Below are 19,650 nucleotides of genomic sequence, written 5' to 3'. Positions count from 1 at the left end.
AAATTATAATTCTCTTGATAACTCAACTCCCCAATAAACTTTCTTTTTCAGTTAAGTAAAACTTTAAACTCTATTCAAATCATCACAACAAGGAAACATTGGCTGAGTCTGTCGCACTGGTATAAAGGCAAGAATTTCAAAAATTCAGAAAGATATCCATATACTAATGGACACTAATAACAGGAATTAAGACAGAACCTCTTACAGAACAAAGATGTATCAGTGAAATATTTCAAAAAGAAGCAATTGGTCATTGTGTTCCCTCCTACAGACACCATCCAGTTGCCTTTATTACCTGTGATGATACATATAGATACACACAAACACACAATAAAAAATTAGGAGTACTTGGCACAAAAATAATGACTGACAAATTATTTTTCAGTTCCCACCGAAATGCATGAGGAATGCTAAAAATAAAACCTGGATTCTTAATCTTCATTTACCACAAGTCTATGAAAGAGCTATTGGTACATTAATAGAATACAGTCACATGGCTGGGTGGCTAGTAACAGTTTCTTTTTGGCTGTGTCTACAAAGGTCAAGGATGTAATCAAGAAAGATAGTTAGAAAGCCAAAACCTCCGTTTTGGAGCTCCAGTTGTCTAGTTGGGTTGTTCAGAGATGAGAGAAATGACAGCCAATCCTAGTATGGACACAGCCAAATCCCAAAGGTAAACACAACTGGCTACCAGAAAGTGACAATGTATCGCTGTAGGTGTGAAAAGCTGTGAGTAATTATTAAGGAGGTGTTTAGAATAAAATCCCCTCAGAAATAAAAAGCTGGACGCTGATTCAGCTGTGAACTGTGTGGTGTTCTTACTTCCATGACCACGTGGGAACGCAGAGAATCCAATGTGGATTTTGTGGCAAGGCCACACCATTAAAGCCTGGGCAGTAAGAACTTGGGAAGCATTGAGAGAAGGAATGCTCAGCTCAGAGTGGAGAAGGCTGAGTGTGGGGCCATTTATTAGTGATTTTTGTGGATATGAATGTTTATTTAAAGTCAAAAAATGTCTGACTATCTCCTCTCACCCTCTCTGATTGCAGAGAAAGAGCAACACAGTAAAATGGAGCCTGAGGGTGTTAATTTTGAAAAAAGGGAAGACAGTTTCTTGATGACGAGGGTTATTTGACATTAGAAAGTGTTGCCAAGAGAGGCTGGGAAATCTTCCCAGAAGGGTTTTCAGAAAACAGCAGAGGCCCTCTGCCTGAGCCAGTGCTGTGGGAGCAGGCAACCCCGTGGCTGTGCAGGCCCTGGGGTCACGTGCACTGTGTGTGCACACACTCCCTTGTATTTGTGTCCCACAAATCCTCACGCATGTGGAGACAAAATAAACTGGCACATAATAGATTTGAGTGAAAAGTCATATAAATCTGCCACCACCACCCCCTTTCCCCATAAACAAGCAGAAAAGGAAAATTAAAAAAAAAATCAAACATATGCCATTCAACCAGATGTCTTTCTACCATATTCTGGTTCACAGGAGGGAGGTAGAAGATGAGAGAAAAACCAGTTTGGGATAAATGACTCTCAAGGCCTCTCAGCTCCTCTCACAGAGCTGGCTCTCATTATATCTAAGGTACTCAGCATATGGGACCAAGTGAACAAACTAACACATAAGAAAAAAAGGTGTTCTTATACTTCCCCACCTGGAAAGAAATCTACCCTGTGGATGTGCGTGTTAAGGTGAATTAGGTAAATAGGCAGTAGTATATCGATGGGCACTGTGTTCTGACAAATGTGTACTTGTTGTTTTTCTTAGCGAATATGAGTTTCTCTTAGGAGGTCAATTGCAAAATGCTCAGCGTTTGTTTCTCCTCCCACCCCCGCCCTGCCCTATAGACGGTACTTCCGTAACAGTTCCGACTGCCAAGGGTGTTTCCTCTCGGGGAACCGGTCTGGAATTTTGATCTTGAGGAAATCCTGGATGCATTTCTCCAGCTCTTCCTCAATTGAGAGCTTTTCCTTAACAGCTTTTTTTTTGCTGCTCATGTTCGACTCCCTGGAGCCGGAAGTCAGAGTCCGGAGCAGGTCGCTCTTCCTCCGCATCTCCGACTGCTGGATCAGCTGCACCGGGCCCTTCTTGATGGGACGGTCCAGAGTCTGGATGTTGGTCTGGCGTGTCACCGGCCCGCAGATGACCGTCTCCTGGGGAGAGCTGCCCTCGGACTGGCTGTCACAGCTGGAGGTGGAGAGGTCGTTGCAAGACGTGCCGCTCTCCCCTTCTTTGTCACCCTTGCCGTTCTTGCAGCAGCAATCACAATGCGAGGATGACCACCTAGAAGGCTCACCTGCAAGGAAGCACAGGACCCAAGCGATTAATGCCCAGAGTAGCAGCGTAGCCCTAAACACACACACACACACACACACACACACACACACACACACACACAGAGCCATGTGTTTAGATGTGGTGTGGCACTCAGAATGGGCTGCAACAATGCACCCAGAAGCCAGGCCCGTGGAGGGAAAGGTTAATAATGGCCCGCTGTGTAAGAGGAAATACAGTGTAATTAATGCTCACGTCCACAGCACTGGAGTCAGATAGCCCTGGGTAAGGCTACTCGGCTATGGCATTTACTAACCTGGGTACATTGGCAGACCCCTTCAATTCTCAAAGCTTCAATTTCCTCATCTGTTGGATGAAGATGATTTTCCTACTATCTGGAGTTGTAGGGAGGATTTAGATAAGTCAAATGACGTTCTGAATGAAGTATGTGGTATACAGTAAGCACTCAATAAATGCTAGTTGGTTTTACTGTGGCTGATGTTAAACCCTAATTCGAAGCTCTACATGAGAGCAGTCTATGAGTGGAATGACAGCTGTCAGTCAGGGAGGAATTCCTCATGATAACTATAAACGTAGTACCTCCATACAAGGAAACTAAGACCCTGAGGGTTTAAGCAACTTCCCATAGTTTGCACAATTAGTAGGTGGCAGGGCTAGTATTCAAATACAGATCTCCCAGATACCATATTGAAAGTAACTAGCCTTTTTTTTCTTTAATTTGCCTGTCTGTAAAATACCTGCTTCTCCTTCCAAACAATGTTTAAGATTTCACTTCACCCTGAAGTCCTTGTTTACCTCTCCCCAGAAGTATTTGTCAACGTTTCCTCTGAATTATGGTTTATATTTTGTGTCTCTATTTTTGCCCTTAACACATTCATTAGAATTATTTTTTACTTTCTGCATCTAGGCTCCTATATCATGAGCACTCTTAGGTGGGTACAGTGACGTGTCCATTGTTGTAATCCTAAGGAACAGTGTAGGAATTCAATAAAAGACTGTATCTACATAGTAACTTTTAAGAACCTGGATCTAGCCATACCTGAAGCTAGTCCTATCTGGACTTTTCATTGAAGCCAGTGTGAGTCCTTCTCTCCCTATTCCCCTGAGTCTTGACTCCCAGCACTGAATTTGGAGATATGGAGGCACAGCCATTTTTCAGATACACAGTTGGTGGTTCCCTGAACTAGAAAATTCAAGATTATGGCACAAAGCAATTTCCTAAACATATCAGTAACTGTCCCAACCTTGCACTCTAAACAGCCAGTCTTCTTGGAGTCATGAACCTGATACTATTGCTGATCATATACTATCACTAGGCACTTCATATAGTTCATTGCACTTACGCCATAAAAAACAAAGGCCCTTTCTGATACTAGTATTGGGGACAAGGATAATGTGGCAACTTTCTGTGTTTTATAGGAGACCTAGTTTTGATGTGTACCATATCTTATTCTCATATACAATGGGTTACTCTGTAATAAGATTCCACTTCATTGCCATTTTCAAATATGGTCAAAGTAGAAGAAACCCAGAATGGAAATTATAAGGGAAGTTATGTCCTGTCTTCTGGGACAATGCCTGTTCTCTACATACCTAAATAATTTAATTATTTATAGCAACACATGTTGATTCAGTTTTCCAGAGGGAGTAAAACAAAAAAAGTCCCCATAATCACAACTCTAAGAGTCTCTTCTAATGTGAACTCGCTCTTTCAAACAACTTTTTAAAATGTGGCTGAGTAATCGTTGTATTTACTAGCATATACCCATTAAATGAACTGCAACAATCCAATTAGGCATAAGGAATGGCGGCAGAACAAATGTCCTAGCTGTCCTGGGCTATTACAAATAAATGCCTTCCGTGCAGCAGAGAGCATCCCACATGTACCCGCCGGTGACGTGGGAAATGGCTAATGTCTGCCAGCCGGGATTCTGAGATCGTCTCTCTCCTCAGAGAGAGAATCTGCCTCAGCCCCTGCCTCTCCAGACCTGGGCATCCCAGACTGACATTACTCGATGGAGAGATGGCTACAATGATTTGGGTCAAGAATAAGTAATCACATCAATCCAGAGTTGATCTACTTTGATCCCTTTTGAGAAAAGTTCAGAAATTGAACTTAACCTTGAAAGAAAGAAAGAAAGAAAGAAAGAAAGAAAGAAAGAAAGAAAAAAAGGAAGGAAGGAAGGAAGGAAGGAAGGGAGAGAAGGAAGGAAGGGAGAGAAGGAAGGAAGGAAGGAGGGAAGGAAAGAAGGAAGGAAGGAAGGAAGGAAGGAAGGAAGGAAGGGAGGGAAGGAGGGAGGGAGGGAGGGAGGGAGGGAGGGAGGGAGGGAGGGAGGGAGGGAGGGAGGAAGGAGGGAAAGAAGGAAGGAAGGAAGGAAGGAAGGAGAGAAAGAGAGAAGAGGAAGAGAGGCAAGACATAAAGGAGCAGAAATATATGCTGTGATATGCCTGCCTATTATGTTAGAACAAGACAAACTATTTTGAATGTAAACCTGCTGAACCAATAGAAATGCAAGCCCTGGGTTTTTCTGCCCCAGAGATGCCTTCCCCATGGAAACGTCATTCCAGGCAGTGGACTCGGAGGGGAACCTGAAGCTCTCCTAAAAGCCGCTTGACAACACCAACGCCCTCATGTGAGGAAGCCCTGTGTGTTCCCCTGGGAAACTGCACGCAGCCCTCCAGTGTGCCCAAGCCAGGAGCCTGGCACCGATGCAGCTACTTCTCCCTGAACAGCTGAGATGATCATGGATTTAAATGTCAGATGGGATCCTCCAGCTTCCAGGCAACTGGAAGTATTACTTTCCACTTATCTAGGCACTAGCACTATTAAAGGGAAATTGAACAACTTCATTTTAGTGAAGCCTGTTAAAGCACCACATGCTTCAATATTTTATGAGAACATTTGAATGTTTTAGCATTTTGGCAAGATAATTCATAGGATGGCTTCTGGAGTCTATATATTATGTTGAAATCAAGGAAGAAGATGGGATTAATACAGTCTGGCTGGAGGTACTGTGTGTGAGTTATAGTGAAATTTGAAAAAAAATGAACTGTGAGGAGATAACTACCTATATCTTTTCTGGAAGCACTGTCTGTCTGACTTTACCAAAAACTTAACCATGGGCTGAGGTTTTAACCGGAATGCAGAAATACCATGCATGTGGGTCCTGGACACTTCGTCCCTGCAGTTCCGCTGACATGTGCTCACCAGTCCTGGAAGGTGTGGAAATTGAAACACACTTTTGCTCTCAATTTTCTGAGGTTTCAACACTGACTATAATAACTCTCTCCATTTGAGGAGAAAATAGGATATAATTGATTAGCCAGATGTAGGGAGAGCACCATTTCATTCCAAGAAAAGTCTGATTTATTAATATCAAGAAAGCAAATAATTTATTGCCTTTTGGGATTTATTAAGTAGTTGCTCATCAAAGGAACTCATAGTTCTACCTTATTTGAAAACAAAATACTGCTGAATCTGTTGGTATCTGGCACACGATTTCCTAAAATGCTTGATGTATGAATGAATGAATGAATGAATGAGCCAAACACAGATGTTGAATTGCATCAGGTTGATCACATAGCAGGGCAGAGTTCAGGCTCCAGAGTTAGGACTCACAATTTGTCATCTTTGATAAACTACTCAGTTTCCTCATCTGAAAAATAAGATTAATAGTATCTTCCTCATAAGGAGTTTTAGGAAAATGAGATGAGATAGTTAATGTGAAGGTGTTTCCTGATTTGTGGTACCCAATAAGCATTCCATTCTTTCGTCCCTATTTGTTCTACCATAAGCCAGACACTGCTCTACATAAAACAAATCAAAAGCTTTTAGATGTAATTATTACGTTTCCACAACCAACTCTTCGTTCTGGTTGGAGCATCTTGTTAGGAAGGACACTGACGGGCATTTAGTAATATCTGACTTTGGTGTGGGAGTGACAATAACCATAAGCAGGTACAGTGTCTGGCACACAGTGTGTGACAGGGGACAGTTTTGGAAGGAGGTGCCTTTGCAGGACAATGTTCACAAGTTCACAAACAGATGAGTCTTCCAGAATAAAATTTTACTTGAAGACACATCAATTCAATTTGAACCCAGAGCCCGGAGGAATTGGTAGGTTGGATTAAATGGGGAAGGGCAGGAAACCCAATTGCCCCAAGTCCTTAAAGCCCAAATCTTCCAACATTTTACAACTTGGAAAAACTAAGGACCAATCAAGCAGACTATCTGACTGGATTTGGCCCCTTTCCATGATCTCCTCAAATGTGGGTATCCTTATTGATAAAGAAGAAATAAAAGAGGAAGGACGACAGAATATTTCTCCCCTATGAAAAATTCAAACCGAGCTGAGCGAAACACGACTTAGCAAACTCACAAAGTGCTTATGCATTTTTAAAAGAGGCAGCTCTGCATTCTCCCCACACCTCAAACTCCCCACCTGCTAATGGCTGGGAACACAATGTGCATCATTTACAGCGACATCTGGGAAAACTCTTTCCCTGTCTCCTCTGTCAATGATGTAGGAGCCTGCCCGTCTGGGAGCGAGGTGGCCAGATTTAATTTATTGGGGCTGCTAAAAGACTTTCTTAGTATCCCAGCTGAAAAGTCAATAATGGCCAAATTGATGTTTTTATAATGCTGCTAACCTTGGGAAAGATATTGCAGAGTGCAGATTGGAAGCAGGCAGGCTGTGCAAGCTTCTGAGAAAAATGAATCTTCAAGCTTGACAATCGTCATTTCTTGCTTGTGGTTGACCTTTTCCCCTTGTGGACATTTGGCCTTGGATGGGCCCGGCTGGGGCTCCTCATTAAGAGGAGGCAAGTTTGGGTAAGTTTGAGACAGTTAAACCATCCATGCACCAGTAAGGGCCTCGGTGGACACTGCCTGCTGGTGTTGCCATCTCTGAAGGGGCCTGGCTCTGGGATTACAGAAGAAAAAAAAAGTTGGAAACTGGGGCCAACTACTTCTGGGGTAAATAAGAGTTTGTTTGAAGCTGATGAGCCGAGAGCAGACAAGGAGCCCTCCTCTAGCACACTCCCTCATGGATAGAACCCAACAGGAAGCCACCTGACCAATGAAAAGTGTGGTTCGCTGAACCCCACCCCAGCAGCACAGTAGAGGTGAGAGGCGGCAGCTTACTGACAGCACACTTACCCTGCCTGAGATGCAAAAGACAAGGAAGACACAACTCGACCTGCTGGAACTCATGCTCAAATGGAGGATTTGGAAAATAGAAACAAAAGAAAACCATCACCTCGTTCCTGCCCTACCGCCCTATTTTATACCTTAGGGCGGTGGTTCTCAACCTTTCTAATGCCGCGACCCTTTAATACAGTTCCTCATGTTGTGGTGACCCCCCCCAACCATAAAATTATTTTCGCTGTTATTTCATAACTGTAATTTTGCTACTGTTTATGAATCATAATGTAAATATCTGTGTTTTCCGGTGGTCTTAGGCTCGACAGCAGTGTGGAAACAGACACTAAACAAATAAACCATAGTTACACTTGGTGGTTGTGAAAGACATGGGCGACCCACAGGTTGAGAACCGCTGCTGTAGAGCCTAAGACCATCGGAAAACACAGATATTTACATTAAGATTTATTAACAGTAGCAAAATTACAGTTATGAAGTAGCAACGAAAATAATTTTATGGTTGGGGGTCACCACAACATGAGGAGCTGTATTAAAGGGTCTCGGCATTAGAAAGGTTGAGAACCACTGCCTTAGGGCTTTGCATTTGTTCTTCTTCCTGCCAACAGCATTTATTCTTCTGATTTCCACCTCTTTAGCTCTTTTTTTTTTTTTTGTCCTCAACAGCTGGCCTTCAATGTCACTTTCTCAGAGGGGCCTTACCTATCTATTTCCAACCCCACTCAAGCCAGTCCCAACCTCTAGCCCATATCTTTCACAACCACCAAGTGTAACTATGGTTTATTTGGTTAGTGTCTGTTTCCACACTAGACTGTAAGGCCTGTGTTTGTCCCCTTCTGAATTCCAATGTGCATGCCAGGGCAAATAAATGCCAGGGTTCCAGGGCACATAGGAACTATCTTCAGGATAAATGAAAGGGAGACAAACAAATGATGTGTATAGGCAGTGAATTTTGGTTTAGAGTGTGTGTGAAAGCGTGCCCTGCCCACCGGGAAAGCCCAGCCAGGATGACTGCAGAGCGGCACTGTGAGCAGGCCAGACTGAACCATGCTATGAGACTTGGAAGAACCTCGGAGGCCACTGAGCACCCTAGTTCACAATGAGGAGAGAGAAAGGGGCCTAAGAGAGTCAGAGCCCAACCCTGGGTCTGCAGCCCTGTCTGGCACCATGCCAGGGACACAGATGAGAAGCTGCAGAGCCATGTGGGCAGAAGGTGGATAAATCAAACCCAACCAGAAAAGGTTTCACTTATGAAAAGTCCAACATCTGGGGGAAATAAAAGTTCTCAGGAAGAGTCCACTGTGGAGGACAGTGAAGATAAACATAAAACAGAGCAGTTTGGAGAAAGCAGATTCTGCCAATATGATGTGGCTAATAGAGAGAGGGAGGGAGAGAGAGAGAGAGAGAGAGAGAGAGAGAGAGAGAGAGAGAGAGAGAGAATACAAGTGGCCACAATGATGATAACACTGACCTGCATTTGCATTAACAGGATGCCGACACAGGACTGGGCATTTTACCTGCATCATCTTATTAAACTTTCATAACCAGTGAAGAGAGGTAAGAAATTATAACATCTAATTCCTACCTCCTAGGGTGAATAGAGGCCTAGAGAGGCCCAAACTTCCCCGGGTGCCAGGCAGACTGACATTCCATTAGAGATAACTCAGAATCAACATCTAAAAGGCCTTCCTTTAAACAGCATATGCCCATAAAGGAAGAATAAGCGTGGCATCTCAGCGTGAATTAAAGTGCTTGGGCTGACAGAGAAAGCCAGAGAACTCACATCAGTGGCCAAAGCCTAGCAAATGACATCAATGAAGTATGATTAACTTAACCATGTGTCATGTGTCTGCTAAGTGCTTTACAAACATTTTTCATTCTAACAGTAACACTCTACGGCAGAATTTCTCAATGTTGGTGCAATGACATTTGGGCTGAGTAATCCTTTGTTGTGGGGACTGTCCTGTGCTTTGTAGGATGTGTAGCAGTGACCCTGGCTTCTAGCCAAGTAGTTGCCATAGCACCTCCCCTCCTCCAACAAGGCAACTAAAACTGTCTCTGGATATTGCCAAATGTCCCTGGGGGCAACATCGCCTCTAGTTGAGAACCACTACTCTAAGGTAAATATTATTCCTATTTTGCTGATGAGGAAATTAAATTTCTTAATATTTTTTACTAATTTTTCCATGAGCCACAAGATTAGTAAAAGATGAAATTAGGATTTGATTTTAGGTAGATCTGACCCCAGGATAAATGCCTGTTTCATCACTATACTGTGATGTTCCAGGACAATGATGCCTTTTTGGAAGGAGCTTATAGGGCAGAGACCCAACCATTTCATTCATGGTAAGTTTCATGAAAAGGCCAATGAAAGGAGATAAAGGAAATTGAGTTGCCCTTTCACTTTTTATAAAATACAAAGAATGCCTCACTTTCACCGGGCTATGTTCAGATGATAACATAATAGATTTACAGAATTTAGCAGCTCTGCCTGAATCTCTGCTAACTGGTCAACAACAAATTACTATTCTTTTTCATTAGGTTTTCAAAATGAGACAAAGGTGACTCTAATTGAGGATGTTTCCCACATAGCCACAACTTCTATAAATACCACTTAATAATAATAGGCAGCAATAAATAGAGTGTTTAGGTGTTATTCTGCAGTTGCCTTGCAGAATCTCATTTGAGATCTACAACATCCCTACAAAGTGATTCTATTGTCATTCACATTTTACAGAAGAGCAAACTAAGGAACAGAGAGGTTAAGGGAGGGGCTAGCTGTAATGCAAACTGGGGCAGTTGACCCCAGAATTCCTACAAGTAGGGCAGTCTGCCTATTGGTTCAAAACTTGAGGTTTAGAGGCAAAGAAACAAGAATAGGACTCAGATCTGTGAATGATTTTCAATTTCTTCACCTGAAAGTGTTAGAAATAACAATATTTCTCAGGTAGGAAGATGAGAATTAAGTGATATTGATCCCCAGCATGATCCAAGTGCCTAGAATACATCCAATACCATTGAATAATGGTTTTTAAAAGAGAGTGATTACTTTTGATATCCAAATGACAACATTAATATTAATCACAGTGTGTGAAATGTTTATAAGGCAATCTCAATATGGGTAGTTCCTTGTCTCCTTTGCTTTTCTTTCAATAGAGAGTCGACCCAAAGCCCACCTTTATATTACTTAACCAATATCTCTACTTTCTACTCTCATTGGCTGTCTACCAAAGAATTGATCCCAATTGTATAAATTAATAATATTTTGAAAAACATCACTGATGAACAAATCAATTAATATAGGGTGCTCCAAAAATGTTTTCACACACTTTGAATAATTATAAAGGCAGTGTTTATTAAAATACATTTCATTTTCAAAATTGAGTTTTCAAACTGTTACAGTGTATATACATTTTTGGAGGACACCCTGTATAGTATATGTCTTCCTCCTCCTGGCTCAGGCATACTGGACCAGCAATGATTTTAAGAGCAACAAAAATGGCTCAAAGAGGGACAAACTATGCGATGTGATGATAGTTCATTGTTAATCCTTTATATATGATTTGCCTTCTTCTGTTAAATCCCATTAACTACACACAAATGCACAACCTCATAAGATTGCCCAACTCACCCTTCTCTTATGGGAAGAAATATCCTTCACTATGAAGACTACCATTACACCTCCAAGGTTAATTCACTGGACATAGTCATTCAAATTGGTTGACAGATGTATCACAGAAATAGGGAAAAAATCCTGAAATTTATATGGAACCACAAAGGGGCACTACCATCAGAAATTAGCACTAGTGTTTCCAGACCCCAGGCGATGGAAAACAAAAGTATGATCCCTGTGATAACCATGGGGAAGTTAAACTGGGAGATACTTGAGTTCTACATATTTTGGTCTCTGGTTATTAAATATATCCTTCTCTCTGCATTGGTTAGACCACTAGTAACACACTCTTCATTGTTAATATTTGGAAACAAATAGGAACGAGTTTTTATCAAAAAGAACTAAAGGAGTGATATAAGGGTCCAATTCATTCTTCTGCATGTGGTTATCCAGGTTCTCCAACACCATTTATTGAAGAGACTATCCTTTCCCCATTGAGTATTCTTGGCTCCCTTGTTAACTATTAATTGACCATATATGCAAAGGTTTATTTCTGTGCTCTTCATTCTGACCTTGGCCTGCATGCCGATTTTCATGCCAGCACCATAATGTTTTGATTACTATCACTTTGTAGTATAGTTTGAAGTTAGGGTGCCTCCAGTTTTGTTCTTTCTCAGGAATGCTTTGGCTATTCAGAGTCTTTTGTGGTTCCATATAAATTTTAGGATTTTTTTCCTATTTCTATGAAAAATAACATTGGCATTTTGATATAGATTATATTCATTTAAAATGCATGAAAGTCTTAAACATACGTGAAACTGTAAAACTCCCAGAAGAAAACATAGGGGGAACTCCTTGACAATTGGTCTTAGCAACAATTTTTAGATATGACATCAAAAGCACAAGAAACAAAAACAAAAATCAATGAACTGGTACTACATATAACTAAAAAGCTTTTAAACAGCAAAAGAAATAACAAAATGAAAAAGCAACCTACAGAATGAGAGAAGATATTTGCAAATCAGGTATCTGATAAGGGGTTAATATCCAAAATATATAAAGAACTTATATAACTCAATAGCAAACAAAACAAAACAAAACAAAAAACTGGTTTAAAAGTGGGCAGAAGAAGTGCGGACGGGGTTGCGCGCCTCTGGGCTCGGGAGTGGTCGCGCGCCTCCGGGTATGGGTGGGGCCTCGCGTCCCTGGGTCTGGGTGGGGCCGCGTGCCCCTGGGTCCAGGTGAGGCCGGATTCCGGGTCCGGGTGAGGCCAAGTGCCCCTGGACCTGGATGACGCTGGGTCCCATGCCCGGGTGAGGCCAAGCGCCCCTGGGTCTGGGAGAGGCCAAGCGCCCCTGGGTCCGGGTGAGACCATGTGTCCCTGGATCCGGGTGAGGCCTCGTGCACCTAGGCCCGGGTGAGGCCACGTGCCCCTGGGTCTGGGAGAGGCCAAGCGTCCCTGGGTCCGGGTGAGACCATGTGTCCCTGGATCCAGGTGAGGCCTCGTACACCCAGGCCCGGGTGAGGCCACGTGCCCCTGGGGCTGGGAGAGGCCAAGCGTCCCTGGGTCCGGGTGAGACCATGTGTCCCTGGATCTGGGTGAGGCCTCGTGCACCTAGGCCCGGGTGAGGCCACGTGCCCCTGGGTCTGGGAGAGGCCAAGCGTCCCTGGGTCCGGGTGAGACCATGTGTCCCTGGATCTGGGTGAGGCCTCGTGCACCTAGGCCCGGGTGAGGCCACGTGCCCCTGGGTCTGGGAGAGGCCAAGCGTCCCTGGGTCCGGGTGAGACCATGTGTCCCTGGATCCGGGTGAGGCCTCGTGCACCTAGGTCCAGGTGAGACCACGTGCCCCTGGGTCTGGGAGAGGCCAAGCGTCCCTGGGTCCGGGTGAGACCATATGTCCCTGGATCCGGGTGAGGCCTCGTGCACCTAGGTCCAGGTGAGACCACGTGCCCCTGGGTCTGAGAGAGGCCACGCACCCCTGGGTCCGGGCGAGACCATGTGTCCCTGGATCAGGGTGAGGCCTCGTGCACCTAGGCCCGGGTGAGGCCACGTGCCCCTGGGTCTGGGAGAGCCCAAGCGTCCCTGGGTCCGGGCGAGACCATGTGTCCCTAGATCCAGGTGAGGCCACGTGCCCCTTAGTCCGGGTGAAGCCGTGCCCCTGGGTCCGGCCGAGACCAAACCAGAGGGAGTCGGACCTCCGTTACCACCATTTGTCCACCATCCAGAGCTGAGGGGTCAGTGCTGACATGTACACATAAGGAACTGGTGGACATTGAAATTGGGTCTCAATAGAATTGTTGGTCCAGAAAGAAACTCACTACAGACTGATCCATCTGCCTGTCAGCATAACTATTATTGCCCGTCTCACATTCAGTTCTCATAAGTATATATCTAGTGACATATGATCTCACTCATCTAGGGGAAATGATGAACAACATAGACTGAGGAACAAGAACAGAACCAGAAGCAAGGAGGCATCGATCGGGCTATCGGGCCTCAGAGGGAGGATAGGGGAGGGTGGGGGGAGGGGGAGAGTTCAACCAAAGGACTTGTGTGCATGCATATGAGCCTATCCAACGGTTAAGTTCAACAGGGGGTTGGGGCATGCGTGGGGAGGGGGGGGGGATGGGAATGGGGGGATGAGGACAAATATGTGACACCTTAATCAATAAAGAAATTTAAAAAAAAAAAAAAAGTGGGCAGAAGAAGTGAATATACACTTTGTCTAGAAAAGACATATAAATGGATAATAGATATCTAAAAAGGTGCCAGGAGAGGAAGAGGTTATGGAGGGAGTGGAGGGAGATGAGGATGAAGAAAATGAGTTAAATTTGGGAATTCTATAAGCTTATAGAATATCCAAATTCATAAACCTTGTCTCTCTCCTCATAAACACTATTTCAAATTCCTTTTTTCTACACTTCTCCTCTAATTCTATAAAAATACTGTTGTTTCAATAATTCTATGTGACATTCATGCACCCATACGATTGCATAGAGTTGCACAGCACAAAACATGAAACTGACCTTAGCAAAATGAATACAGAATGCCTTAAAATTTTTCATAAAAAGTTTTATATACTCCTTTTGCTCATTTTGTCTTTCATTAAATTATGTTTCTGAAAAGTAAGTTGCCATTTGAAAGAGTCATTGGCTGAAAATGGTACTCATTCCAGTTTGACAAAGACTTGAGAAGAGTCATGACTTATTAGGGGAGAAGAAATTATGAAACCTAGTATTTGTACAATACTTAATAGAGTATAGAACCACCTCCATTCATTATGCCTCATTTGATCCTCCCATTTACTTACTCAGCCCTAAAATAATATTTGATTGCTCTCTGCTTGATACTCTCTAGGCTAGGCGTCCTCAAACTACGGCCCGCGGGCCACATGCGGGTGTTTTTGCCATTTTGTTTTTTTTACTTCAAAATAAGATATGTGCAATGTGCAAAGGAATTTGTTCATAGTTTTTTTTAAACTATAGTCTGGCCCTCCAACGGTCTGAGGGACATTGAACTGGCCCCCTGTTTAAAAAGTTTGAGGACCCCTGCTCTAGGCAATGGTTACATTGCTGACCACAGGGATCTTACATTCCAGTAATAAAGATAAACAATAAACAAGTAAAAGATAATAATGTTTTAGGTAGTGATGATGACTGCAAAGAAAATAAAACAGGATGATATGATGGAGTGAGCTGTGGTGAGAAGGTTGCAATCAATAGATAGAGTGGTCAGATAGCACTTATAAAGACATTGACATTTGAGTAAGAATCTAATATCCAAAAGGAGCCAGCCTGTGAAGATCAGGAAGAAGTCATTACAAGCAATAGAAACATCACATGCAAATGTCCTGAGGTAGGAATAAGATGGCATGTGCAAGGAACAGAATGAAGAACTTTATGGCTTGAATGTGCTAAGGGAGGAGGAATAGCAGATGATGATGTTGGAGAGAGAGGCAGGGGCCAAATCTTATAGGGCCTTAAAGCCTACACTCAGGGGTTATTTTTATACCAGAGCATTAAGAAGGATGATTTTAACTGGGGCATTACATGGCTTAATTAGTCTTTATTGCAAGCTTACTCTGGCTGTTCTCCAGAAAACAGATTATAGATGAGGGAGAATAGAAGCAGGGAGGCCAGTTAGGAGGCTACTCCAGCATCAGGCAGGAGATGATGGGAACTTCTAGGAGTGAAGGTAGAGAGCAGGGACTCTGGGGTAGCTTTTCTTATTCTCAATTAACAAATAAGAAAAGTGAGGCTCAGGAAAGCAAAAAGATTTGTCTAAGCTCAGTATTAGAGAAGATAATTTTTCTGTTTATAAGTCCAGTTCTTTTCCATTATGCCATGGTTATGTCAATGATTAAGGCATTGGAAAATACTAATTTTTTTCAAATCCTCAACAGTCCAACAGTTTTTGACAGAAGATGCTCTCTCTGTCTCTGGTTCTATCCTGTGCATCAGAACTCTTACTAGGTTAGTCCTTCTGCTGATCTGCACCTGCTGGGATTGTGCGATTTACTTCACAAAGTAGGGGCCTGGAATTGAATTCTACAATCAGGAATCATTATATTGTTTGTAAACAATGACAGACGACGATAAATATGCATTCCGGTTAATTACAGCCTTCCCATGTGCCGACTTCACTCTCTCATCTCCATCATCCTGTCACATCTTAATACCTGACTGCGTGCTCTCTACAACAGCAAGAGAGAACCTAACTGCACACACATTGAAATAAAGACGCTAGCTCTGTACTCTGTTGGGTTCTTAGGAACAGGAGCCCAACCTAAAGTTCAAACACTATTGAAAATTAACAGGCTTGCAGTATGTTCAGCTTATGTCATTCCTTTGGTTTATACATTAAGTTTTTATTCAAGGGACAGAGTTCCTAATAGAGTTCCATTATAGCCCAGGCCCTAAGCCGAATTAGTGAAAACAGAGTAAGTCAAGTTTGATTAGAACCTAAAGCATTTGGCCTCTCTCTCTCTCTCTCTCTCTCTCTCTCTCTCTCTCTCTCTCTCTCTCCCCTCCCCCTTTCCCCCTCCCCTGTCCTCTCCGCCTTACTCTCCCTCCCTCTCCTCTCTCCCTCCCCCACACTCTCCTTCCCCCTCTCCCACTTCCTCTCCCCCTTCACCCTCTCCCCCTCCCCTTTTCCCTCCTCCTCCCTCCCTTTTCTCTCCCCCTCCCCCTACTTCTCCCTCTCCCTCTCAACAGCATGACCAAGAATTTGCCATATGTTCCATTTCAGGATTATGCTAGACCAATACTCCTCAGGACATCTTTGAGGGTGAAAGGAATAATGTGTCTAAATGTGGAAACTGTACATCTTTCCACTCACTCTGCCCAATGGGGAAATATGTAGAACCAGCTAAGGGCTTATATGAGAGATAAGAGGGAAATGTCCATCCATAGTACCAAAGAGGATGGACCAAGAGAAATTAATGTGCTGCAACTCATACAGTTTCACTCCCAAGCATAACGTTTCCCTTGCTCCCTCCCTTCGAATATCCACACTGATAAGGGAGCTGTCTGGGTCCTTCTAACAGTTAATGAGCAAAGATGCTCAACAGAAGTTTCTCAGAAAACCTGCTTCCAAGCCAGGGCACTGAGGTGAGGAAACCCCGGGAAATGCAATGCCTCTGTGTCCCAGTACAAAGCCCCTCAAACTCGCTTTGAACGTTTGCTTACAGTCTAAATAAATCAAACCGAAAGACTTAATTATGAAATCCTAGAGCTGGCCATGAAGATAATAAAGTGCCCAAGTTTCTGTTTCAATAGATGTGTTAATATTTTAGCAGCTCCTAACTGCCTGTTCTATTTCACAATCTGTGATTAAAGTTTGATTTTAATAGAGTTTCCAAAAAAAAAAGCAAGACTGAGGTTTCAGTTCCTTGTTATTGCACAGGTTGGTCTGTCCTTTCTACCATGTAATTAGTATCTCCCTCTTAGCCATTCTCTCTTGGTGGGCAGAACCAGCACAGTCACAGCTGAGTTCCCTGGGTGACCTGATCCATACCCCCCAAAACCAGACACAGACTCGGCGCCTTTCCTGTCTCCTGAGCCGTCTATCACAGCCATGGGCTGGAGAGTAAAATTTAAATACATTTAATTTAATTTTAATAAATTGACTATTCTGCTCAAAAACTTCTCTTTCCTTTAATTGGGTGTTGTAACTTGAGACCTCCACAGAGCTGAGTGAAAAGAAGCAGCTAAGATTCTTTAAGAGACTCTTTAGTTTCTGCTATTCAGATGAAAAATATATAAAGAGTAATAGAGTCTACCGGCCCCCCAAATAGTCTTGAAAAAGGCAACCTCCACTATATCAGAGGAAAACACTCTAACTACATTAAACTTCTTTCAATGTATATATACATACAGATATTATAAGAAAATAAAAAAAATTATATTAAAACAATTAAAGGAAGGAAAACACCTATAATTCCACCACAAGGTAATTATTTTTACTATTTTGGTGTGAATGATTCCAGACTCTATACCATCATCTTTCCAAATGATGAAGATGAACCTATGACATTTTTTTAACAGCCTCGCAGTGGTTCACTGGTTGTACCAAAAGTTTATCTTATTTCAAACCAAGATGAGTTGTTTGGTGTCTACTGGGACCTAATGTGATACCATAGAAGCCATTAGGAAGAAGTGGTTTCTCATTTTTCCTAAGGATGGGAGCATTAAGAAAAGGAGATTTGATTAAGAGAATATGGGGACAAATCAGAATCTTTAATCCAGGGCTTAGCCTTTGGGGATCATGATTTAATCTAAAACAGGAAGGCTTCTTAGAGCTGTCATTTAAAAAATACGCTTGCTCTTGTCTCTGATGCCATTTTAATGCAACCGCTGATAAGAATCCACTCCTCACAACAACCGAGCCAAACCAAACATATTTTAAAGTGGCAGGTCTAATTTCCAACTTCAGCCTCAGTGTTATGAATATAAATCATCACCCAGAGGAGCAAATACCCTACAGAGGTCCTTGTCAGCAACTCATCCTTCTCAATAAACTTTCCAAAGACCAAAGCTTAATCTCCAGAAATTCACAGAGATAACCAGAGATTGCTGAAGGCTCACCTTCAAGAACTGGCTCATATTCTCACACAGTTAGTGTTCAACTTGGAACAGTTTAGAGGGGGAAAAAAAACCCAAATCTATAACATAATTGGTTATTTCATTTGCTGTGTTTAAACCAGATACTTGTAATACTCTCTAGATCTGCTACCTACAAGTTATATGCTGATTACCAGGTGACTAGTCATGTTAGGGGAAGGAGTAATTCTAGGCATAGACAACATATATGCAAAGAACATATATGCAAAGAGAAACAATAGGGTAATGCATTTTAGGACTACAGCAGTTTGATATGACTGAAGCATAGTTTACTGGTGGGCTTGTCAGAGGACATCAACATGGAAAGATGAAGAAATAGACAAGAGCCAAACCAGATTGTAAAGAGCTGAATTTACCAGACATTTAACCAAGGCTTAAAAATGTATGAATAATGTACTCGTAGGCCACATCTTTATGAGAAACAACTCCTCAATGAGTTAATTGCAAAATATACTTCTAAGTAATGGAAAGAGTTGGCTTGCTATCTTTTGGAAGATACCTATAAAAAATACCTTTTGTTTCAAAAAAGTCAAACTATATGTTAACTGTTTCCCAGTGTCACCAAGGAAGTAGTTGGCGGAGTGGGATTTGGACCCAATTCTGAGAGGAAAATCTAGGTCTCCTGACCCAAAGATCAGTTTTCTTCCCATGATGCCATTTCCCTAGGCCAGTGGTCAGCAAACCGTGGCTCACGAGCTACATGCGGCTCTTTGGCCCCTTGAGTGTTCTAACACCACTTCTTCAAAATAGACTCGCCCAGGCCGAAAACTGACTTCTGCGCATGGGCCACGAAGTTTCAATCGTACTGTACGTGCATGCCCGCACGTGGTATTTTGTGGAAAAGCCACACTCGCGAGCCCCAGGCCACAAACAATAGCCTTTTAAAATGAGGACAAAGGGTTTAAATAAAGTGCACAGTTTTCATATGGTCCCTAAAAATTAAATCCTAAGAGTAAAATGTTGGCGGAGCAGTATGAGATCCAGATCATCCTAATAGATGGCTGCTAGTCAAGTCCACATCAGGACTGCCTGTCCCAGAGTGCAAATAATTCATGAAAGCCCCACAGGGCTTTAGCTGTAGCCAACCAAGAGGAAGACAAGAGCCAAGACTCGGACAGCTTCTACTCTGGAGTCACATCTGCAGGACAGGTCATCTGGTTAAAATCAAAGAGGTTTCCCTGGGGAGCTAGATAGAGTAGCTCTATAAAGATGCTCCTGAAAACACAGATGCTTCTTGCCTTTTGGCTGTGTGATTGGCTGAAAGCTATGTGCCAGAGAGTGGAATCAGAATGAAACTATAACACACACACCTTACAGAGTACTCATGAGCGCATAATTACACAAAGCAACAGCCACAACCCAACAAAATCACCTCCACTGATGCTGGCAAAAGAGTGGGTGAAGGGAACTCTCAGATACTACTAACACAAGTGTAAATCAACTCAGCTGTTTTGAAAGACACTC

General features: G+C 42.9%; 1 protein-coding gene across 1 annotated transcript in view; it reads right to left on the bottom strand.

Moving 5' to 3' along the window:
• Positions 1-1,839: 1,839 nt before the first annotated feature.
• The window catches only part of KCTD16 (potassium channel tetramerization domain containing 16), a 235,006-nt gene continuing 217,195 nt past the window's right edge, over positions 1,840-19,650 (bottom strand). Inside the window, exon 2 of the mRNA XM_054718005.1 lies at positions 1,840-2,294. Within this exon, the coding sequence (XP_054573980.1) occupies positions 1,840-2,294 (455 nt within the window). The remainder of the gene's footprint in view (positions 2,295-19,650) is intronic.

Source organism: Eptesicus fuscus, chromosome 6 (genome assembly GCF_027574615.1).
Source record: "Eptesicus fuscus isolate TK198812 chromosome 6, DD_ASM_mEF_20220401, whole genome shotgun sequence".
In the NCBI taxonomy this organism is placed as follows: domain Eukaryota; kingdom Metazoa; phylum Chordata; class Mammalia; order Chiroptera; family Vespertilionidae; genus Eptesicus; species Eptesicus fuscus.
This window is presented reverse-complemented; position numbering and strand designations above follow the sequence as displayed.